The sequence below is a fragment of the Vulpes vulpes genome, chromosome 12, assembly GCF_048418805.1.
Source record: "Vulpes vulpes isolate BD-2025 chromosome 12, VulVul3, whole genome shotgun sequence".
In the NCBI taxonomy this organism is placed as follows: Eukaryota; Metazoa; Chordata; class Mammalia; order Carnivora; family Canidae; genus Vulpes; species Vulpes vulpes.
This window is the reverse complement of record NC_132791.1, coordinates 134,743,858-134,768,625: the sequence shown is the minus strand read 5'-3', so window position 1 is coordinate 134,768,625 and position 24,768 is coordinate 134,743,858. Positions and strand designations below refer to the sequence as shown.

The following is a 24,768-nucleotide window of genomic DNA, read 5'->3' as shown; positions in this document are numbered from 1 at the left end:
CTAAAAGCAGAGCAGGAACTACCATTTCCTAATGATTCAAAAAATGCTGGACAACTAACATGAAAACTTGATTTTAACATAGAAGGGGAGTGAGGGCTTTTGCTTGAGCTCCCCAGCAGCATTTCTCACACAGGAGAGCTTCCGCAAGGCTCCCTGACATGCTACACTGGGTGATCCCATTGATGGCTTCCAAGCCACTTTGGGCCAGACTTCTTTCGAGAAGAAAATGAGCTAACTTGGCTAAAATATTCTTGGTTACATATGAATGGGATCCTGGAAAGACTGCACAACAAATGTCTTTCAAGCACCAACAGCAAAGTTAAGCGACGTATGGGGTTTTTTACCTCCTGAAAATGCTCATAATCTAGAAGAAAAAATGTCTCATCTATGAATAACCTGAGCACCGGAAAGATTGTGATCAATGTGATAAGGACGGGACCTGGGCAGGAATGTAATCTGGGTCCATGAGCCTCTCACAAAGTTAGCTATGACATGGTGTTTGTGCATACGTGCCTTCAGGGTGAGGAGAAGAGTGTCCACAGCTTCCATGAGATTCTCATAGTGTGCGGTGATTTTCTCCTGCCAAAACTGTTGAAGAATTTTAAACTTCAGGGTGCTTGGGTGGCTCAGTTGGTTAAGCATTCACCTTTGGCTCAGGTCATGATCCCAGGGATCAAGCCCCACATAGGGCTCCCTGCTCAGAGGGAGCCTGCTTCTCCCTCTCCCTCTGCTTGTGCTCTCTCTCTTATGTCAAAGAAATAAAATCTTTTTAAATTTTATTTTTTTAAGATTTTTTAAAATTTAAAAAATTTTAAATTTTTTAAGAATTTATTTTATTTTATCTTTTTTTAAAAATTTTTTTAAAAATTTATTTATGATAGACACACAGTGAGAGAGAGAGAGGCAGAGACACAGGCAGAGGGAGAAGCAGGCTCCATGCACCAGGAGCCCGATGCGGGACTCGATCCCGGGTCTCCAGGATCGCACCCCGGGCCAAAGGCAGGCACCAAACTGCTGCGCCACCCAGGGATCCCTATTTTATTTTATCTTATTTGTGAGTATCCCACTGAGGGATTTCTTATTTTCTATAGGGTCTCATTTCCTTTCCTCTAAACTCCGGAACTCCCAGTAGAAATCATAGCAACAAAAATGATTTTGGGGGTGCCTGGCTGGCTTGGTCAGTGAAGCACATGGCTCTTGATCTCAGGGTTGTGAGTTTGAGGCCTGTATGGGTGTAGAGATTACTTTAAAAAAATAAAATCTTAAAAAAATGATTTTTTTAGATGTTCTATTATGGAGGATTTCAAATACATACAAACATAGAAAGACCAGTACTGCAATGAAATGAATGTGTATGCTCCCTCGCCAAATTCATATGTTGAAATCATAGCCTCTAATGTAATGGTGCTTGGAGGTAGGCCTTTGGGAGGTGAGTAGGCTGTGAGGAGGGAGCCTTTGTGAACCGGACTGGTTCCCTTATTAAAGACTCCAGAGAGCTCCCTTGCCTTTCTAACCATGTGAAGACACAGCCAGAAGACTGGCATCTACCAACCAGGAAACAACCCTCCTCAGACACTGGGGACCTTGATCTTGGACTTCTAGCCTCCAGACGGTGAGAAATGAATTTCTGTTGTTTATAAACCATCAATTATATGGGATTCTTTTACAGTAGCCTGGCTGGACTAAGACAGGTCATAATGAACTCCCTCTACCCAATACCCCATTCAACAACTCATAGACAAACTCATCTATACCCTCTCTTCTATCCCTTTGCCATTTTATTTATTTTTTTAGATATTTTTGTAAAGGAATCCCTACACCCAACGTGGGCCTCAAACTCACAGCCCTGAGATCAAGAGCCACATGCTTCACCAACTGAGCTAGCCAGGAGCCCCCGCTGTGTATCTTTTTTAAACATACATCTATAGAGAGTCATGGAAGAGCACTGTAAACTCCCCATGAAAGTCTGTGTATAAGTTCTTTCGACAGGGAACAGATACTAATGAGGGGTGTAATTGTAATAATAAGGAGTAATTCTACTGTCTGCTAATTTGTGCTGAGAGCTTCACAAGTGCCACCATGTTGTGTTGGATCCTCCTGCAACCCTATGAAGTAAGTGCTATTATCCTTGTTTTGCACACAATTAAATTGAGGCTCAGAGAGATTAAAGGTTTCCCAATAGCAGGCAGGATATTTTATTTTAATTTTTTAAAGATTTATTTATTTATTATTTAAGAGAGAGAGAATCCCGAGCAGATGCCACGCTGAGTGTGGAGCCCACCATAGGCTCAATCTCATGACCCTGAGATCACGACCTGAGCTGAAACCAAGAGTTGGATGCTTAATTCACTGTGGCACCCAGGTGCCCCCAGATGGTAAACAAAACAAGCCTTTGATAAAAAATATCTTTCATGGATAGACAGATTTGGATTTTCAAAACAACCTCCAATGAGATAGATGCCCACACATTTTTTTTTTGACTGAAGAACCATATCCATTTTCAGCAAATTCAGGGCAATTTCCTGATTTTCTCTACATCTGGTGAGCAGGACTGATACAAACCTGGCTCCTTCAGGGCCAGGTGACAGTAACGCTGCATCATATAACAAGAGTCAGGCTTGATTTCAAGCTCAGACCCTCTACACCCACACACAACACTCCACATTCCCTCCAGGACTGATTGACCAGGGACCAGCAGACCTTCTGAGACCAACAACCTTGTTTCCACTTTGAACTATTGACCAGACCTTGGGCTTCTCCAGCCGTTTGCCTCCAGTGACTCATTCCCCTTTCATCAACCACCAGGATGATGACAACCTAGATTTCTTGAATAAACTTTCCTATGGTTTGTTTCCTGCCCATATGAACCCCAGCAATTGTTAACCACTTGGCTAACGTTTTCTTTTCTCCTGTCATCCTTTTCTGGTACCTCTTCCTCTCACTGACCTGTTCATTTGTTCCTTAAATATTTACTGGTTGGAAATTACTCTGGAAGCTTGGGAATCCCCAGATGTATAGGGTTGCATGTCAGCTTTCAGCAAACTCCAGGACCACTTCCCACCTTCTTTTCTGTGGTGTGCAGCACATACTTTAGCCAAACTACTCCCTGCTATTTCCCAGCATCACTTTTCCTTGCCTATGCTTCAGTCCTTCGCATCCGTGTCCTGGCAGCCCACCGTCCTTAACTGCTGACCTTTCCTGACTTAGCTGTAATGACATCTGGAAAGCTGGAAGACATCTCCTCATCCATCCATCCATCCATCCATCCATCCATCTTTCCATCTTCCTATCCCATAAACAGTTACTGGGCATTGACTAGGTATCAAGCACCAAGCTAATTGCTGGGGATACCAGTTGAGCACACTGGCCTTGCGGGCAAGGAATTTGCCATCTAGCTCTGTGCTCTGTCTTCTATGGTAACCACCAGCCACATGTAACTTGAGCATTTTTTTAAAAAGATTTTATTTATTTATTTGAGTGAGTGAGAGAGAGAGAGCATGAGCAGGGGGAGGGGCAGAGAGAGAGAGAGGGACGAGCAGACACCTCACTCATTCAGTGAGCCCCAATCCAGGGCTCAATCCCAGGACCCCGAGATCATGACCTGAGCTAATGTCAGACACTTATCCGAGCCCCAAGCACCCCAACTCTTAAGCGTTTCAACTGTGGCAGGTCCGAAATAAACTGTGCTTGTAGGTCTAAAACACACATTGGATTTTGAACACTTAGCACAGAGAAAAGGATGTGCAACATCCTAGCAATGATTTTTCATTGATTACATGTGGAAATGTAATATTCTTTCCGTGTTGGGTTAATACATCATTAAAATTAATTACAGGGGTGCCTGGCTGGCTCAATCGGTAGAGTGTGAGACTCTTGATTTCAGGGTTGTGAATTCAAGCCCCATGTCAGGCATGGAGCCTCCTTTTAAAAAATGAACTAATTTCAGTTATTTCATGTTAATTTTGGAATATAGCTGCTAGAAAGCTTAAACTCACTTATGTGGTTTAAGACCTTAAGGGGCCCAAGGAAGTTCTGGAAGTTTTTTTTCTTTCTCAGCTCATTGAAGTCTCTGTTTTTACCATTTCCCCCGCTGATTGAAGATGTCAATAGCTGAGTCATGTTCCTTCAGGTTGCTCAGGCATGTGGTATGCATTGGTGGCTCACCTTCCATACCTATGGGACAGCACTAGTCTTGAATGAGGGTACAGGGACAGGGCAAAAACGTGTAAGGATTTTTAGATAGATCCTTCTATAAAAAGGTGTGTGCAGGATTCAGTGGGGGAGTATTTTTAGTTCAGGAGGCCAGGAGATGAAGGAGCAAGGGAACCCATTTCTCATGCGTCAAGTGTTGTGCGAGGCGCTGTAGATATGCTTGTGCACAGTGCGAGGCACTGTAATATCTTCAGGCTTTGGCTTGGCATTTAAAGTACCTCCCTTAATCCCTGCACCAACAATCACCACAACCAGACTACACCTTTCCAGCATGCTTGGATCAGGTCATCGGCATCTCTACGCAGAACTGTTTGCTGCAGTGGCCTCATACCCCGCTTCAATCCATCCTCTCCATTGTAACCAGAGTGATCCTTCCAAAACACAAACCTGGCCATGTTACTCTCCAAATTAAAACTCGCCTGTAGTTCCCCACTGTTTTCTCAAAGAATTATCCTCCTCTCTTTGCTTGGTTAACATCTTACTCAGATTATATTTTCAAAATAAAAAATTTCTCTAAGGAGACTTTCTGGAACTTTCCCCAGACCCACCCCTGCCACCATTCTGACACCAAGTGTCCCTCTTAGGTATCCCTGGATCTTACCCTGCTTCTGAGTATAGTACTGATCGTACTATATTGCATTTCCTCAACCTTTTTGGATGAGATGCCTCTTTGAGAATCTACTAAGACCTGTAGATCTTTCTCCCTGGGGGGTGGGGGTGGGTAGGAATAAAGCACACAATAAATTTTGCATATAATTCAAAATTTTGTACAATTGAAATTCTCTCCATGGACTCCACATTAAGAGCCCCTGCTCTATAATTATATATTTATCTATAATTATAATTCTCTGCCTATTTGCTTTTATTTCCTGCTAGACTGTATGCTCCTTAAGGATAGGGACCATGCCTATGTTGACGTAGCATTTTCTTGGCACCTGGCACAAACCCCAGACACAAAAGACGCCTGATAGGCATTTGCCAAAAATTTTTTTAAAAGTATTTGCCGCAGGTATGACTAACTCTAGGACATTAGGATACAGGGACTCTCACACTTTCATTTCTCTTTATCACATCGAATCTGACTTAACTTATTCTACACGATTGGCAAGAAATCTTTGATTAGGAAATTTCAGGAACCTCTTCTCATGGCTCACTTATTTGGTTTTGTTCTTTCCCCCAGAATTCCAGAGCTTAAGGGGCCCAAGGAAATTCTGGAAGGTTTTTTTTTTTTTTCTTTCTCAGTTCATTGGAGTCTCTGTTTTTACCATTTCCTCTGCTGGTTGAAGATGTCAATAGTTGAGCAGTGTTCTTTTAGTTTGCTCGGGCATTATTCCCCCAGGAGAGCTGTTTATTATAGAGTCACTATAATAGTCTGTGCCTCAATGCCCAGGAATCATGTTGAAAGGGGGCCCCTCTCTGTACTTCTCACGGACCCTCTAACCCTCTGACTCCTTCACCACCATCAGGGAAATAGCTTTTTTAAAACAATTTTTTTTGTAGGATCCACGCCCAATGTGGGGCTTGAACTCAGAACCCTGAGATCAAGAATGGAGTGCTCCACCAACAGAGCCTGCCAACGCCCTAGGGAAACAGCTCTACAACTCAAAAATACCACCCTTCTCCTCTCTCTCTGAGGTGATCTGGTTTGAAATTCTTCAACAGGCAGAACAAGGAGTGAAAAACCTCAAATAAATGCCTTAAAAGGCCAAGCAAAGAATGTCAGTGAATAAAGCAGGTCGGCTCTGAGAGACCACAGGGATTAGCTGTGGCTGAGGTACCCTGGGGACACTTGCTTTGTCAAAGAATGAGTGGCAGTTAAGGTACCACCGCACTGACATCGAATTTCCAGATCTTCCCATTTTTCCAGGGAAACCAGAAATCTGGATTTTTGTGCAATGGCTCTTTCTCCCCTATTTTTAAAAAAGTACTTTAATAAGGTATGTTTTGCAAATCATGTCATTCAGACTATAGAATTCAGTGTTGTGGTTTTTATTTTTTTAGTACATTGTACAACCATCACAGTGAATCCATTTTAGAACATTATCACCAAAAAAAAACCAAAACAAAACAAAAAAATAGAACATTGTCACCATCCCAGTAAAATTCCTCATGTATATTTTCTGCTAATCTCAGTGCTGTCACTTCTCTCCCCACCCTGGTCCTCACCCCAGGCAACTACTGTTCTACTTTCTGTGTTCCTTGCTTTGCTTCTTATGGGTATTTCATATAAATGGGATCATACAAAATGTGTCTCTGTTTCTGACTTCTGTCACTGAGGGTAGTGTTTTTGAGGTTTCCCTAATTTGTGGCACATATTATAGTTTGCTTCTTTTTTTTTTTTCTGAAGTAGGCTCCATGCCCAGGGTGGAGCCCTATGGGGGACTTGAACTTGGGACCCTGAGTTCAAGATCTGAGCTGAGATCAAGAGTTGGACGCCCAACCAACTAAGCCAGCCAGGCACCACTGTGTTGGGTTCCATTGCATTGATGTCCACTGTATGGACATACCTATCACATTCTATCTATTCACCAATTGATGGACTCCCTTATTTATTTATTTATTTATCTATCTATCTATCTATTTATTTATTTATTGCTATTATGAATAATGCTGTTATGAGCATTGACATGCAAGTCTTTTTAAAAAAATTTTTTTAAGATTTTATTTATTTATTCATGACAGAGAGAGAGAGGCAAAGACAGGCAGGGGGAGAAGCAGGCTCCATGCCGGGAGCCCGACGTGGGACTCGATCCCGGGACTCCAGGATCACGCCCTGGGCCAAAGGCAGGTGCCAAACCGCCAAGCCACCCAGGGATCCCTGGCAGATGACTCTTTAGAGTGGCTGCACCATTTTATATTCCCCCCAGAAATGACTGAGGGTTCTTTTTTCTCCACGTCCTCGCCAACATTTGTTATCGTCTGTCTCTTTTTTTTTTTGTCTCTTTGATTCTAGTCATTTCAGTGGGTGTGATATGGTATCTTATTATGATTTTTGATTTGTATTTGCCTGCTGGCTAATGGTGTTGGACAGCTCTTGATTTGCAAATGTTGGAATTCATTCAATTTAAAAAAAAAAAAAAAAAGCTTCATATCAGCCCTGTGCAGATGGAACAAAACAGTTTAGAACAAAACAGGTTCATGGGCCGGAACCACCCTGAGGGAATGAGACTTGGACTTATGACCTGACTGTGCAAAACAATGGTCTGTGAACTTTCTCTTTTGGGGGCAAAGCAGCCTAGACTGCCAGCAAAAATTACTATGGAGAAAAAAAAATTACTATGGAGAAAGAGGGGAAAGATCTCTCTCCCTTGTAATGAACTTGTAGACTAAGAAACAATTTTCAGTCTATTATATTTCATAATTCCTCTTCCCCTCAACCCCAGCACATTATCCTGTTACACATCCATTGAATGAGTCTTTGAAGCATCCATTCATATCTCCTTTTTCATGATGAGGTTTAGGAGTTGGTCAAAGGTTAGACACCTAGTAATGGCAGAAATGGATTCAAAGCCAGGTCTACCTGGTTAAAAATTCTGTGTTTTCCTCATCCAAATGGCAGCAGATTCTGGGCTAGAGTTCCATGGGGTGAGAATGGAGTCACAGAAACCTGACTGGCTGGATGATAGAGGGATAGAGGGATGTAATATTGAAGTCACAGAGAGGAAGAAGCAGGGGTGTTAAGGTTGGTTTCATTAACAAACAAAGGGGTTGGGGAGAGGGTGAGTTTGAGTTGTAGGCTGAAATGGAAATGGGAAGAAAAGAGATTTGAGGTTTACTGCTTTGCAGTTTTTCTTTCATTCAGGTAGAGATTTCCAGCAAGCTGTTAAAAATGTCAGGAGAGGGATGCCTGGGTGGCTCACTTAGCTCAGTTAGTTGAGCATCTGCCTTGGGCTCAGGTCATGATCCCAGAGTCCTGGGATTGAGTCCCCATGAAGCAGCGAGCCCTGCCTCTCCCTCTGCGTCCTTCTCTTTCATGAGTAAATAAAGTCTTTAAAAAAAAAAAAAATGTTGGGAGAGTCACCAGGGCTAGAGATACTTTTGGGGACTTTCTCTTTATTATTGATTTCTCAATAATTAAGACTGACATCTTTGTGATGTTTAATTCTGGTGAATCTCCTGCCCTCTTCTGCTGCTGATCCACTGGGTTTGTTTTAAAATTGGGAGAAACCACAGACTTGGTGGCTAATAGGGCTGTGTGTGTATGGATGCTCTAGGCAACGCACACCACATCGGGGGAAATGCCCAGTGACTGACAAAGCCGAGATGGAGTGCAGATGGAGTCTTTGGTCTTCTCTAAACACACTTAAAGATTCAGAAGAGGGATATCATTCATGTATTTTTTTTGTAAGGATTTTATTTCTTAGAGAGAAAGTGAAAGAGCATGAGGAGAGGAGGAGGGGCAGAGGGAGAAGCAGGCTCCCCGCTGAGCTGGGAGCCTCCATGTGGGGCTGATCCCAGGACCCTAGGATCAAGACCTGAGCCAAGGCAGGTGCTTAACCCATTGAGCCACCCAGGCGCCCCACCATCATTCAAAGTTTGTACCGTTCACTTGTACTCCATGTGCAGACTGCATTAAGGGCAGACCTCTTCTCCAAGCCAAGTCACAAGACACCTGGACAAGGGGCAGCTTACCTTAGTGGGCTGGGGGGCGGGGGTGTGTAACCAGATGCACTAGGACAAAGGACAGAGACAGGACCTGATTCTGACTTCCCCAGGAAGGACTCTGCACTCGGCTGCCTCTTGGAGCCTCCTCTGTGAATTCCACCAACCCTTCCTTATCATTTCCTGTTTTTTTTTTTTTTTTTTTTTGCTTTGTTCACTTTTTACCAGACTGGACGTTTCGGAGGCTCACCCACTTGCCCTGTCATAACGTATTGCTACGCACCCATTCCCAACATGAAGTGTAATCGCATTTTGCTGTAAACATTTTTGAAGGCGTTTCTGCTAACTTGCAGTTTTTGCAAGAATAAGTCATTTTGCTCTTGAGACTCCAACTTTATAATATTTATATGTAATTATGTAAGAGCCCTTCCTGTTGCAGTAGACTAGATTCTGCAGATATTTCATTATTTATTAACTTCAATTTTTCTAGTTTCCTTTCCTTATTTTGGAACCTTCTTTTCCTCTCCCCTCCCCCCAGTTCTCAAACATTTTCTAAGGCCTTCGAAGAGCTCACGGGTCCTAGGGGCTCTGACAGCTCTGCAGAACCTCCTCACAGGCCCTTCCCACGCAGTGGAGGCGGGGGCGGGGGGCGGGAGGGGCTCCCCGTGAGGAACGAACGAATGAATGAAATTAGGAATGAATGGATGAGGTGAACGAGGTCCTTTCCCAAGTCTTCTGTCCTTGTTCTGGAATCTCAGGCCAGCCAGGAGCCTGGGGAGGGGAAACAACAGAACTGCGGCAGCATTGGAAGGCATCCCCCGCTCCGCCGACCCGGGCAGGGTCAGCCCCGCAGCCCCGGAGCGCCGCCGGTGCCCCCCCGCCCCCCCCCGCCCCCCCCCCCCCCCGCCGCAGAGCCTGTGCGCAGGCGCAGAGCCGCAGCGAGCCCCGCCCCCTCCCCCACTGCAGGTGAGCCGCAGAGCCGCGGCCCCCCCGCCCCCCTGCAGCTCCGGGGGTGACGTAAGGCCTCTGGACCGCGCTCCCGCCCCGCCCCTGCAGGCAGCGCCGGGGGGCCCGCGACTCGGCGGTGGCAGCCGGTGCCGCTGCGGGACACGCCGGCTGCCGCAGGGGGAGGCGGCGGCGAGGCGCCCGAGGGGGCTCTGTGCGGCCGGACGCCGGCGGGGGCGCGTCCGGGCGCAGGGCCGGGCTCCGGCCACCGCACACCTGCCCCCGCGGCCGCGCAGCCGAGGCCCCTGCGGGGTCCGCAGGCGCTGTCCCGCGGGCTCGCCGGCGCCGGGTGGCGGCGCCTGTTCATCTCCGCGGGCGCCAGCCAATCACCGACCAGCGCCGCGGCCGCACCTCCCGGAGTCCTTGACGGACGTGCGGGGCGGCCTATGAGACGGGCGCCCCGGCGGCCTGGGCCGGGAGCGGGAGCCAATGAGCGTCCTTCCAGGTGGGTGGGGGAGCGGCCTCGGGAAGGTAGCTTCGTTCGCGTTGCTAACGTCTTCCCTTGGAGATGGGCGCGCAAACGGACCAGTGGGTCTGGGGGCGGCGGTGACGGGCGTGGAGCTGGCCCAATGAGGGTGGGGGTGGGTGGGGCAGCCCCGAGCAGCAGTGCTAAAGGAGCCCGGCGGAGGCAGCGGTGGGTTTGGGGCTGAGGGGCCGGCTCTGTGGTCGCGGCTGGGGACGTGCGCCGGCGCCACCATCTTCGGTGAAGGTGAGAGGGGCGGCTGCCCGGGTCCGAGCGCGGCGGCCGCGGGGGGCGGGGGTGGGGGTGGGGGACGCGGGGAACGCTGGGGGGGCAAGGGTCCCGGGCTGGTGGGGGCGGGGGCCGCCGGGCGCCTCTGCAAGGGCTGGAGCGCAGCCCGAGCGGGAGCACGGGGACGCCCGAGAGGGCTCTGGGCGGAGGGCGGTAGGTTCGTGCGGGGACCGGCCCCGCGGACGGAGGCGGGGAGCGAGCCGACCCCGGTGGGTGGAGAGACCTCAGGAGCGGCGGGCAAGGGGGGGCCTGGGGCTGGAGACCCCTGCAGGGATCGCGGCCCGAGTGGGCCGGCGAACGACCCCTCGGGGGCTGCAGGGAGCTAGTGCTCGGGGTGTGGGGTCCGTGGGACGCGGGGGTGGGGGAGGCCTAGTGCCCCGGTGGGGGTCTCGGGGCTCCCGGGCGGGGCAGGCGGGGAAGCGCGACCCGGGTGCGGGTGGGGGGCTCCGGACAGAAAAGGGTGGGCTCCTGGGCGTGTTAGGCCGGCGGGGCTGCCCGGGTGCGGTCGGGGCTCCGCAGGGCTGTCGGAGCGCGGGCGGCGCTCCGGGCCCCGTGGGGTGGGGTGGGGTGGGGGGCCCCCGAGGGCAGGGGGCCTGAGCTCGGCCGGGGCGGGGGGCCGGGCGGGAAATGTGGCGGGGGCGCGCTGCGGCAGGGCGGCCGGGGGGAGGGTCAGCGCTCGCTCGGGATCCCTTTATTGTGTAAGCGATCCGGGCACGGCTCGCCGCGGACTCCCTCGCTGGCCTTCTGCAGCTGGGGTCACACCCTGATCCCGTGAAATGGGACCGGAATGGGGTCGGGGCGGAGTCGTGGCGTTGGCGGGCGCTTTGTGGGCCCGCGGTGGGCGGGTGCGGCCCGGCGACCCGGGAGCCCCCTCCACCCACCCCCCCAGCCTGGCCGGCCTGGGAGCCCGGGCCTGGGGAAGGGAGGCCGGCCAGTCGGCGGGTCTGGGCTCAGCCGCGGAGGCCGGGGTGGCGTGGCCGCTGCCTGTGACCGTTATCTGTGTCTCCGGGCCTCTGCGGCTTGCCTGCGAGCCCACTGCGGTGGATGCAGGGGGGCGGGGAGGGGTGGGGTGGGGTAGGGGAGAGCAGGCGGGGGAGATCCAGCCTGCCCACGGAACAAAGGCTGCTGTTTTCGCTGAATAATATAATATACTAGATGTAATACTTGGGCTCTGCCGAGATTTTGTTTTTTTTCCACGCTGGAAGTGAGGATCCTTTTGAGTCAGGCTTCATTATTCTCCGTAGCCTCCTCAGTCTGGAAAACTTTAATCTATTTATTGTGATATTTCCTTTCTCCGTCTGCCCTCCCCAAGTATTCGTGGGGTCCCCTGTTCTTGATGCTGAAGTATGCCCTGTCTGTCTCAGATCCCGAAAAAGTGGCCATTTTATTTGATGCATCTCTTGACTTGTGCATCTTAAATTTGCTTCTTTCCCATCCTTATCTGGAGACAGCATATGCTGTGATGGGGCGCTATACAGTGCAGGCTTTGGCAGTGAAGGGATGTGACCCTAGAGGTTGGCTTTTTATTTGGGCTCCTTAGGGAAATCATCACAATGAAGACAGACTGGATAAGATGATAAGAGACCAGATGGAGAAATTCTGAAGGGCACATTGTGCAAGAGGGAAGACTCGGTGCTTCAGCGGGTTATGTACTTTCTGATTCTGTAGGAAGGATTGAAATTCCTGGCGTTGCGTCCACATTTTTAGAAAGATTTTAACCCAGTGTGAAGATGTTCACTGAGATGGCGCGGGCCATACAGAGCGGTAGTGCCCTTGTGTGTTTGGTTGGTATCTGCGCTCATGTGGCTAAGCTGAATTTTGGTAAATATACATTTGGTTTGCACATCCCTGTCATGTCAGTGACCGCAGTGGGGTCGTTAAACCAAGTGGCACAATTCTGTTTTAGTTGATGTGTTATAGATCATTTGTGTTTTGCTTGTTATGTGCAAGGTAGTCACAAAATTGAGTTGTTTTCCTGTCTCTGTACCTGTGGTAGGTGCTGGGAGGCAGGCAACCCAGAAGTTTACGGGGTGGCATTTTTTTGGAAGTAAAAAAATGGCTGTGGGGGAGGGGACAGAGCTGCAGGGGAGTGTATGTCTAAAACCAATGAAAGGGATGGGGCTCTGCCTTGGAAGGGGCTCTTTCATATACAGAATAATGACTTAGGTATAATTAAACACTCTTTTCAAAATGACACCAAAAACCTTCCAGATTATCTTTCTGTCTGTGGCAAAGAGTTTGCTCTTTATTCCTTTTTTTCCTAAATATAGGTGTTTTTTCTCTTAAATGTAAAACCTATGCCAGATTGTGCTGGCATGTTGATTGCTGAGCCTGCATTCTTGAAACTGTAATCGATAGGATTTTTATTTAGTGGAGAGGCAGCGTAGAGTGCCCTCCACACCCTTCAAAATCCTTCAAAATCGCCCCCCCCCCCCCACCGTTGTTGTGGTGGGCATTCCAGCAGGAACTCTGAGGTTAGCCCAGCTCTGCTACTGGGAGCTCCGTGACCTTGGGCTGGTTATCGGCTTTGTCTCTACCTTAGGTTTCTCATCTGTAGAATAGAGATATTAATAGTACGAACCTCATAGGGCTGTTGTGAGGATTGAGTTGATAAAGGTAAACTGCTTAGCATGGTTCCTGCCCATAATTAATGATACAGAACTGTATTTGCTGTTTTTAAAATTGTGGTACTCCCCCATGCCGTAAAGCTGAGCATTTGGGAGGGGTTCACTGGTAAATACCAGCATTATCAAGATCAGATACACATGTACAGTAGAATGGAAAAAAATACAACATACTTGGCAATCACAAGTGAAGAGTTAAAGTGGACAAAACCTCCTCACTGGCCTCCCAAACTCTATCCAACTAAATCGCAGTTGGAGTACCTGCTATGTGCTAATAAGCCCTCAAGTAGGGTGCTGGGGAGGGCAAGAAAAAACCAGAAGAGCAGTCGAAATGTTCAGAAGGGGGCAGTTGCCAGAATGACCTGAAAAGAACTTCTCAGAGGGTGGCATTTGGGTCAGGATTGGAAGGAGTGGTAGGTGTTTGTGGAGAAGGTGAAGCTCACTGTGGGGGTAGGGACCACGTGTATGAGGTTTGGTCAGGAAGGGAGAGATACCCCACCCACCCACCCACCCCATGCAGACCTGGGAGCCACCTAGGTGCTCACCAGATAGCCAGGGACAGGAAAGTGTCCTCTCAATGACTGATTAGTTGTAGAAAACTCTGGAAAAGTAAAAAGTAAAAGTAATTTGTAATCTCACTGCCCAGTGAAGACCCAATGAATATCTGTTCGTTTTAAAAATATTTATTTATTTATTTATTTATTTATCTATCTATCTATCTATCTACCTATCTATCTATTTATTTATTGTTATCTGTTCCTTAAAAAAAAAAGTGTCTAGGTAATCTCCCCCCACAAAGTCGGGAGCATTTTGCAATTATGTTTTTGTGATCTGTTGGTTTCTTTCCCATAAATTATAAGAATTTCCTCACCTAGGAAAAATACTGATAAATTTTAAGTGTACCAATTTGGTGAACTAATTTTTAAATATATCATTTACTTTTTTTTTTTTATAAAGGTCTACTGCAGAAATGACCTGTTGGGCTACCCTAATTTATAGCCATCCACTAAATTTAAGCATATAATTACATGCCCAGTGTAAAATTAAAGAAATGTGTGTGCACACGCCTCCTAGCAGCAAGACCTCCTCCTAGGTGTCATATGGGATATACAGTTCCTACCTATTAAGGATAAGAGTAACTTGTTACCATATTTTGTTATAGTGGGATATTTTCTCTTTTAAAAGGCTCTCAATCTTAAAGGTGGAATGTGTGTCCTGTTGTCCATGTCCAGATTTATCTAGGACGATTCCCACCGCAGAGCCATGCCTCCCTTCTTTTTAGCAGTTTGCAAAGTATAAGTTGGAAAGACAGAAAGTGTGTTAATAGTCTTACGAAAGCCAGTCCCTAGAGATAATGATGGGCTTTGGAAACCATTCTTCAGAATGTACACATACCCTGTGAATATTTTCTGAATTGCCCACCCCCACGTGAATGCCTTAGAAGGTAAATTACAAGTTGATTTATAAAACGTATTAGCATTTTTATTTGTAGAAGTCTTAATATTACATCTTTGGTGATTTTTTTTGTTTCATTTTGTTTTGTGATTTTTGTTTTATTCAAACCCATAATTTAAAAAACATTCGCATATCCTTTAAATCAGTTAGGAATTGGTCAACATTGGTTTTCAGCCTTTTTTTTTTTTTTTTCTATCCCAGCATACCTGTTAACGACATTGGTTCACCATGGCAACCAGAGAACTGTGGAGTGATGGTTCTCAAAGTGTAGTCCCAGGACCAGCAGCATCTGAGAACTTTTTAGAAATGCAAATTACCAGGCGCTCTGCCCCAGACCTACTGAATTGGAAACCCTGGCAATGGGGCTTTGGTCGGTATTTCTGTAAGCGTCCTACGGGCTGCCCGTGCACACACCAAAGTTTGAGAACCATGCTCTAGGGCATGCATGTTTATAATGCACTACATTATAACATGATTTCTGAAGTATATATTTTTATACCATTTCAGTGACTTCACGGAGTTTGAAATTTGCGGACTCAAGGTTAAGATCCTTGTAACCACTTTGCTTTTTTTTTTTTTTTTTTTCAAAGATTTTATTTTAAGTAATCTGTATACTCAATGTGGGGCTTGAACTCATGACCCCGAGATCAAGAGTTGCATGCTTTTCCAACTGAGTCAGCCAGACACCCCCACCCCAGGCTGTTCTGTGATTAGCCTTCTGTCTGTTGCCTACTAAGAATCCCCATCATTTTGGGAGGAGGGAAAAGCTGGGAAGAGGTAACAGAAGCAGGACTAGTTACTCAGTTGGCCTCTTATGTTGACTCGGATGAGGTCATGGAAACCATACTTGTGAGATTTGTACTAATGTGGAATCTGGGGTAATAACAAAAGTGTTTAATGATGGTATCAGATTCCAAAAAGATATTATCAGGCAGGAGTGATGAGTCACATCAGAAAGGTGAGTGAAGGGATCCCTGGGTGGCGCAGCGGTTTGGCGCCTGCCTTTGGCCCAGGGCGCGATCCTGGAGACCCGGGATCGAATCCCACATCAGGCTCCCGGTGCATGGAGCCTGCTTCTCCCTCTGCCTGTGTCTCTGCCTCTCTCTCTCTCTCTGTGACTATCATAAATAAATTAAAAAATAAATAAATAAAAATAAAAAAAAATTAAAAATAAAAAAAAAAAAAGAAAGGTGAGTGATGACTGTAAAATCCTGCCACTTGGTTGAAAATGTCTGTTGCACCAGCATCGGATGGCTCGTAGCTGAGAGTAGTGCATATGGAACCATAGCTGATGGCTCATCATGAGCCAATGGTAAGTGAGGGCTAAGTACACCAGTTAGGTCTTGACTTAGGTCAAATGTGAGCATCACAGAAACAGTGCTTTTCCCAGTGTTAGTGGTTGTCTTTCTTCTGCACCTGGTCAAACCACATCTGGAATGCAAGTGTGCCTCTGGGCCGCCCTGCCTGCCAGGGGATAAGTAGGCACGCTGCATGTTGGGAGGGTAGTGGAGTGAGTCTTGATGAATGATGGAGGCTCGCAGAGAAGATGGGGAGCGGGAGCAGCTGCAGAATGGGGGTGAGGCCTGGAGAGCCCGCATCACATGCTTGAGTAGCTGTCCCTCCCTGGCATCCTCCAATTGCATTAAGACCACACGGGCCATAGAGAAGCTACGGGGGACTGAGTTTAGGGGTGTTTGTAGGGAAGAACTTCGAGTCTCTTATCTGAAGGCAGAATGGGAGGCCTGTGTAGACCTGACCTGACGCTTTACACTTTTGGGACCTGCCATGTGTTTTGTAGCTGCATCCTTGTGGCCACGTTAATTCCTGTGCTGCTTCCCAGACCTTTTATTATGACTCTCTTCCTTTGTCCTCATTGCCTTCTTAACTCCCTGTTTAATTTGTGGTGAAGGTGCAAGAGGGAATGAAGAGGAAAAAGAAGTCCCAACTGGAGCCCTGCCTTCTCCCCCTTGCTGGTTTTTCAGCCCTCAGCCACTGCCGGCACATCTTGCCTGGTCTTTAGACAACCAGAGGCATAATTTGTGGTCACCCCTGAAATTTACCTTGGACTCTCGGTTAGTATGGCCGTGAAGAGCACTACCCTGGCTCCTCCACTAAAGGTTATGCTTTCTGTTTACCCAGGGTTCCGTTTTAAGTTCCTGACAAGAGTAAAACCTATGAATTTTTGCATGTTTTTTAACATCTAACCTGGTCCTCCTCCCCCTCTTCTCCTAGAGGCAATTGCCCTTGGATCCTCCTGTTTACAATGGCCCAGAGAACTGGACTTGAAGACCCAGAGAGGTACCTCTTTGTGGACAGGGCTGTCATCTATAACCCTGCCACCCAGGCCGACTGGACGGCTAAAAAGCTAGTGTGGATTCCATCAGAGCGCCATGGTTTCGAGGCAGCAAGTATCAAAGAGGAGCGGGGAGATGAGGTTATGGTGGAGTTGGCGGAGAACGGCAAGAAAGCCATGGTCAACAAAGACGATATTCAGAAGATGAACCCACCTAAGTTTTCCAAGGTGGAGGATATGGCAGAATTGACGTGCTTGAACGAAGCTTCTGTTCTACATAACCTGAAGGACCGCTACTATTCGGGATTGATCTATGTGAGTACTCGCTGCTAAGTAATCAAGGGATGGGGTGGCTGGCTGTCAGTGTCGGTTACTCGTGGTGTCAGAGCCAAACAGAACGTGGGATGCCCACCCTCTCTGTTTCACGTTACTGTTCGAGTTAAAGACAAAGATTGTCTCTTGCTTACCCATCTTGCACCGCTTTACATCTGAACGCATAATTTTGAATAATCTAATCTGCGATTAAGCATACTGACAGGGCAGTTGAGGACTTCTAGAGCGGTTTGCTGGAGCACGATGAGAGGGGGAGAGCGTGGGGCGGGAGGACCGGGGAGGCGGACGTGGGGTAAGAGTTGTGTGTATAGTAGGATAGCGACCGCACACCGGTGAGAAGTCAGCGTCCGTCCAGGAGCATGGAGTGGAGGGGATTCGGCAAGGAGCCAGAGCTTCTAGAATGACAAAACATGTTTGAGGGATCATAGATGCAGGTGGCAGCAAGTTAAAGAGGCGACATAGAAACTTCGATGTAGAATGAAAAGAAGCAGAGAGAAGAGTTGACTTTGTATGGTCTGCATTTGGGGGAGAGCAGTTGAATTTCTTGAAGGGGTATGCACCTGGGGCTCACAATCATTCAGAAATTCTGCAAATCAGAACGAGCTTTCCCATAGAAATGGGTGTACTAAGTGACCCTATTTACTGAACACCTATAGGTTCTAGGTGCTGAGGAGGGTGGTGAACAGGCCAGGCCAAGTCCCTGCCTTCCCAATACACCCCATAAGGAAATGAAGCCAGACTAGGGGATATAGTGAGTCAGGGAATGGCTTTCCACAGCGGGTCTGTGCAGGGCTCTTTGAGAAGGTAGCATTGGAGCTGGACTCTCTCTGCTAGGAGGGAGCTAGCCATGGGAAGCTCTGAGAACTGAATAGTGCTCCCATGACCCTTACCAGAGTGGATACCATCAAGCCTGATGGTCTCTCATTTTTGTTTTTCCCCTATGAGGTAAGGTGCAAGGTGAGTTTAAAAGGCACCATGGTTGGGAAGGTGGCTTGAGAAAGGAAACGGCTTGGGGAAGAGAAGCCACTAGTAAGAACATCACTCGGATAGCAGCCTTGAGAATCCGGCCAAGCCTGCGCAGCAGAGCGTGTGGGGCCACCATATCCTGGCCGCGCCCGTGATTTTGCCAAGTCACAGGCTTGGGAAGGCAGGGGACCCCTGGCTGTTGTCTCTAGTGCCCACGTGGTTCTTCCCTTTGTCCCTCATCCAGCAGGTTGAAGGGGTCTGGAGAGGAGGTGAGGGAGTGCGGGAGTGGGATGGGTGGGATCACGAGTTGAAATTTCAGCTCTGGGTGGGTGTCAGTGAGTTGACAGCTTAGATCTGAGTGGGAGTCAGTTTTGGGTGCCACCTGGTGCTGGACATGTGATACCGCCAGAGTTGTGGGGAATTGCAGTGTGGAGGGGAACCAGGTGCTTTTTCTGCCAGCATCTTCACCTTGCTTCCCCTCTTTGGACTTTGTGCGTTCCTGCAAGTAAGAGAGAGAAGAGAAATACGAAGAGGGGAGGAGATGACGAAGAGGGGAGGAGACAGTGGGAAAGAGAAGGAATTGGACAAAAGACACTTGGTTCATTTGTGGCCATTCTTCACTGTGATTCTAAGACTTGTGCCTTTTATTGAGCTTGTCTGATTTTTTTTCTCCAGCTGAACTCAGGGATAACTCAGGTGATATCTGAGTTTCTCTTCAAAGCATGCCCCCCCCCTTACTCTTTACAGACAGACAATCTAAGTTCCTCTGGAAGCTGGGAATTTGAGGTGATCATGTGTGCAGTTAGTGAGGCGGAGGAAGGGTTCCTTGGAGTTGGAACACTTGACTTGAAAGAATCCTAGTAGGAAAGTAGGGCTGTGGGTGCCCGAGACTGTGAGGGATGTGCCTGGGTGTTGAGATTCCCCAGTCAGTCGAACTGGAGCCATGGAGTTGTGTGATGTAAAGACCATAGTAACTTGGGGAGGACCTTTCAGACACATTTCTAGAGGTGAGCTAACGTATGTTCGTTTAAATAAGTTACTTTGCTAACAGCTTGGCTTATGTTAGTTCCTTACATTTTCTTTGGATTGATTCTCCCTGACCTCCTAACTTCTTGGGTCATTAATTTTCACCTCTTTCCTAATAAAACCATTTGAAAACTGCAAATGTCTCCTCCAATATGATTTTAGCTCACCTCACACGTGGGGATGCATGGTATTTTTATTACTCGATCCTAAATATTTTCTGTTTTGTGTTAGGATTTCTTCTTTGACGTGTGAAACATTTAAAAGGATACTTTAAAATTTTCTAAATATGGGTTTTTTTAAGTTACCTTTTTACTACTGATTTTTTTTAAAGATATTATTTATTTCTTTCAGAGGGCGAGCACAGGGGTGAGGAGGGGCAGAGGGAGAGAGGGAGACTCTTAAGTAGACTCTATGCTGAGCGCAGAGCCTGATGCAGGGCTCAATGCTACGACCCTGAGATCATGACCTGAGCCAAAACCAAGAGTCAAGACGCTCAACCAACTGAGCCATCCAGGCAGCCCCTTATTACTGAGTTTTAAATGAATTGTGTTGCAAAGAATATAGTTCAGCTAATATCCTGCTTTGTTTTTGTTGAGACTTGCTGTGTGAGACGTATTGTCTGTCTTTTTGTTTTTTTTTAAATATTTATTTATTTATTTATGATAGACATAGAGAGAGAGAGAGGCAGAGACACAGGAGGAGGGAGAAGCAGGCGGGAGCCCGACTTGGGACTTGATCCCAGGACTCTGGGATTGCGCCTTGGGGCCAAAGGCAGGCGCTAAACCGCAGAGCCACCCAGGGATCCCCCGAATTGTCTGTTTTGATGCGCCATCTCTGTGTCTGGGAAGAGCATCCCTTCCGTTATTGCTGGGTGTAGGGTTCTATTTGTAGCCATTGGAGTAAGCTTTTTAATTCTGTTTAAATCTTCTTTACCAATTTTTGTCTGCTTGGTCTGCTAATTACAGAGAAGTGTCTTAAAATCCCTTGGTGTGTTTTATCAACTAAGTGTGCCTCCCTGACCAATATAGTTTAATTTTTCTGCTTATGAACTTTTATATGAATGGATCTCACAGCATATTGCCTCCATGTCTGCTTTCTCTCTCAGCATTACATTTTTAAGGTCCATCTGTATTGCTTTGTGCTGGTATAATTTAGAAGCTCTCGAAGTGTGGCCTGTGGACTCTCGGGGTTTCCCTGAGATTCTCCCAGGCGATCTGTGAGATCACAACTGTTCTCATGATTATTTGAAGCTATGATCTGCACTTTCCACTGTTGGCGTTGGTACCGATGGTACAAAAGTCATGGTGGGGAAAACCGCATGCATCATAACATGACCCCAGACTGTGCTAGTGGTCATTTTAATCTTTCCACTGGAGAATGTCCTTGAGAAAGCAGGAGAAAAGCTTGATTTTATTAAATGTCAACCCTTGAGTACATGTCTTTTTGATATACTGTGTGAGGGGTGTCTGGGTGGCTCAGTCAGTTAAATGTCTGCCTTTAGCTCAGGTCATGATCCTAGGGTCTTGGGATTGAGTCCTGCATCCGGATCCCTGCTCAGCAGGGAGTCTGCTTCTCCCTCTTCCTCTGCCTGGCTCCCTGCTTATACTCTGTCTCTTGCTCTCATTCTCTCACTCTGTCACCGCCCCCCTTCTCAAATAAATAAATAAAATCTTTTAAGATTTAAAAAAAAAATTAGGATTCAGGGAAATTTGTATTTACCACTATGAACGTGACAGCTTCTCAGCACTTAAAACCCTTTCTGGTGAGATGGATGGTGACATTAATGACTGTTTTTTTCTTTTTTTTTTTTAATGTCATATAGTGAAATGTCATCATTTGGAAGACTTGCATAATTTATTGAGCTAATGTTTTCCAAATGATGTGTACATTGTAACAAAATCACATGTGGGTAAAAGACCTTTCCACACGCAAGATGAGCCCATGGATTTAATGGATTTTGATGTACGTAATAGTATGAAAGTTCATCCATGGGTTTCAGATGCCACATCGCATCAAATCTTTAATTCTCACTTGTTGTATTTTGGTGTAGTGTCAAGGAGGTATATCCATGATCACTTGAAAAGTCAGTTAAACTACACCTTCCTTTTCCAACGAAATATCTGCGTAGTCTAATTTTCTTCATGTGCTTCAATCCAAACATTATCACACAACAGATTGAATGTGAAAACAGATATGAAAATTGAGCTATTTTTGTTAAGCCAGATAATAAAATAGATTTACAAAAATATGAAACAACCACCCCCTTCATACTTTCATTTCAGAAAAACAAATGGTTATGTTTCATGAGAAATGTTATTTATGTTAACATATTTTGTTATTTAAAAATGAATAGATCTACATATGTAAAAACTTGGTTCTCTGTGTATGGCTATACATAACAAGATCTTTGGGGTCTTTTAGTAATTTCCAAGGTCAGAGGGCCCTGAAAGTGAAAAGGTTGTGTTATTTTCTCCATCTTGTTAGAGCGTACTGTTCCAATGTAAGCTTTTTGACCCATTTATCCACTCAACTACTTCTGGGCGTTTGCATTTTCCAGTTTGGGGCTGGTACCCGGTGCATACAAGCATGCCTTTCCATATAGTGGGTAAGAAGGAGTGGATATCCTGGGTGGTTGGGTTTGTGTCCCTGTAACTCATGCATTCAGCTTTTCTAGGTGAAGCCTGACTTAGCCACTTTCCAGCAGGATACAGAAGGCCCTTGAACCGGGTGTTCTGAGAGCTCAACAAGGGGACAGTTTACAAACATGCAGGCAGAGTTCAGAAAACAAGCGCAGGAGAGGACAATGCCCTGGCATGGTGATGGCTGGGTCCTTGCTGTGTCTCCCATCTCTAAAGGCGTGTTGGGCCAGAGCTGATGCCTCGGCTGGTGGAGGGTGGCTGTGTGGGCAGGCCTTCCCGTAGGAGGTGGGGCCTCCTGACAGCTCACACGGAGGCCTGGGTCTAGGCCTGGGTGGCAAAGGTCCTGACTTCATTCTCCTCTTGCCTTGGTCTGGGAGGGAGATGTGATGATTACTTGGGGTTGGCCTCGGGTCCATTTGGAATTGGATTTTGTGTGTGGTGTAAGATAAAGACAAGAGGAGCGTCTGGGGGCCTCAGTGGAACATCTGCCTTCAGCTCAAGGTGTGATCCCAGGGTCCTGGGATCTAGTGCCGCATCAGGCTTCCTGCAGAGAGCCTGCTTCTCCCCCTGCCTGTGTCTCTGCCTCTCTCTGTGTGTCTCTCATGAATAAATAAAATCTTCAAAAAATATATATTTTATTTTTAATCTTTTGCCCAACCTGGGGCTCAAACTCACAACCCCGAGATCAAGAGTTGCCTGCTTCTCTGACTGAGCCAGCCTGGAGCACGTGGGTGCTAAACATCTGACCCTTAATCCCAGCTTGGGTCTTGATCCTCGGGGTCGTGAGTTCAGTCTCCATGTTGGGCTCCACGCAGGGCATGGAGCCTACTTAAAAAAGTTAAAATAAAATGTAGATTAAATTAGATTTAAAAATACAAAAAAAGTCTTACTAAGATTACTTATGGGTTACAGCACTTTAGCTGAAGATTCTTTTGGATTTTCTATGAATGCACTCATGTTGTCTACAAAGAATGACAGTTTTATTTTTCCCCTTTCCAGTTCTTACACATTTCTTTTACTTGCTTTGTTGCACTAAGACCCTCAGTAAGTATTCATTGAAAGAAGTGGTGATCATGGGCATCTTTGTATCATCCCTGATCTCTGAGAGAAAGCTCCAACATTTCACCATTAAGAATGATGGTTGTTCCCATTTTGGTTTGTTTTTAATATTCTTTATCAGATTAAGGGAAGTTTCCTTCTGTTCCTAGTTTTTATCTGAATGGATAAACTTCTAAAGTCCTTATTGGATATTAATTTATCAAATGTTCTTCCAGCATCGAGTGAGATGATAGTGTGATTTTTCTGGCTATTTTATTATTGTGGTGAAATATATATATATATACATATATATGTATATATACATATATATTTGAGTTTTAAACTAACCTGGCAAGGACCAAGTATTCTTTTTCTATACTCCTAGATTCCTAGATTCTGTTTGCTAATATTTTGTTTAGGATTTTTGCATCTTTGTTCATGAGTGAGATTGTCTTAAAATTTTTCCTTTCTTGTACGGTCCTTATTATATTTTGCTATCCAGATTATGTGGGTTTTAGAAAAATGAATTGGAATATCTCAACTCTGTGTATTCTTAGACACTGTTCATATAGGATTCATGTTATTTCTTTTTTAACATAACACTATAGCTCTCTTTGTGGGCAAGTTTTTCTTTAATAGATGTAGAACTTCTCAGATCTTTGGTTTGTTGTGTCAGTTTTGATAATGATATTTTTCTAGGAATTTCTCTGTTTCTTTTAAATTTTCAAAATTTGGGATCCCTGGGTGGCGCAGCGGTTTGGCGCCTGCCTTTGGCCCAGGGCGCGATCCTGGAGACCCGGGATCGAATCCCACATCAGGCTCCCGGTGCATGGAGCCTGCTTCTTCCTCCGCCTGTGTCTCTGCCTCTCTCTCTCTCTCTGTGACTATCATAAATAAAAAATAAATAAATAAATAAATAAATAAATAAATAAATAAATAAATTTTCAAAATTTCTAGGCATAGAGTTGTTCGTCATACCATCTTAATTTCTGTAGGATTTGTAGTACTGTTCGCTCTCATCCCTGATCTGCTGGAGTTGCACCAAGGTCTAAGTCATAAGCGTTGAGCTGTATTGTACAGGTGTTAGTGTGTTGTATTTTCACTACCATTCAGTCCAAATAATGGGGGTGTCTTCGTGGTACATATGAGTTATTTAGGAGTAGATGGCTTGTGATTTCCAAACGTAAGGGGATTTTCAGGTTTATTTGGTTATTTCTAATATCAGCTCCCCCCTGGTCAGAGACCATACCCTGGAAGACTTGCTTGTCTGGCCCATCATGTGCTAGGGTCGGCTACAAGGTCAGCCATTGGGCACGGGTCCCTTGTGCACAGTATCACTCTGTCTTGAGTATAATCACAGTTTTCCATGGTTATCCACTGGTTATCCTCTCTCTGCTCCTGCTAATCTGTTTTTTTAGTTCTGTCATTTTTGCTGTATACACTTGAAGCTGTGTTACTGCATATATGCAAATGCAGGATGTTTCTATCTCTCTGGTGAATCCTCATGAAATGCTGTTTAGCAGTGATGCTTCTCGCAAAGGATTAGTTTGTTTGTTTTTTAAGATTTTATTTATTCATGAGAGAGAGAGAGACTCAGCCAGAGGAATAAGCAGGTTTCCTATGGGAAGCCTGGTGTGGGACTCGATCCCAGGACCCTGGGATCACAACCTGAGCCGAAGGTAGATGCCCAACCACTGAGCCACCCAGGTGTCCCTCCTGTGTCTACTTCAGATGGTACATCTGTGGGAAGAGAACCCTCGCTGAGCACGGAGCCTGAGGGGGGCTCAATCTCATGACCCCGACATCACGACCTGAGTTGGATCC

The 24,768-nt window shown here is 46.4% G+C and overlaps 1 protein-coding gene across 18 annotated transcripts in view; it reads left to right on the top strand.

The window, feature by feature from the left end:
• Window positions 1-9,984: 9,984 nt before the first annotated feature.
• The window catches only part of MYH10 (myosin heavy chain 10), a 123,863-nt gene continuing 109,079 nt past the window's right edge, over window positions 9,985-24,768 (top strand). For 5 of the 18 annotated variants that reach the window (XM_026005487.2, XM_026005483.2, XM_026005485.2 and 2 more), the window contains exons 1-2: window positions 9,986-10,264; window positions 16,882-17,257. In XM_026005487.2, the coding sequence (XP_025861272.1) occupies window positions 10,206-10,264; window positions 16,882-17,257 (435 nt within the window). In that variant the 5' untranslated portion in view covers window positions 9,986-10,205. Of the gene's footprint in view, window positions 10,529-10,666; window positions 10,780-15,159; window positions 15,191-16,558; window positions 16,722-16,881; window positions 17,258-24,768 lie in introns of those variants that run through there. The other 13 variants (XM_072730325.1, XM_072730321.1, XM_072730324.1 and 10 more) reach the window with 8 other exon arrangements.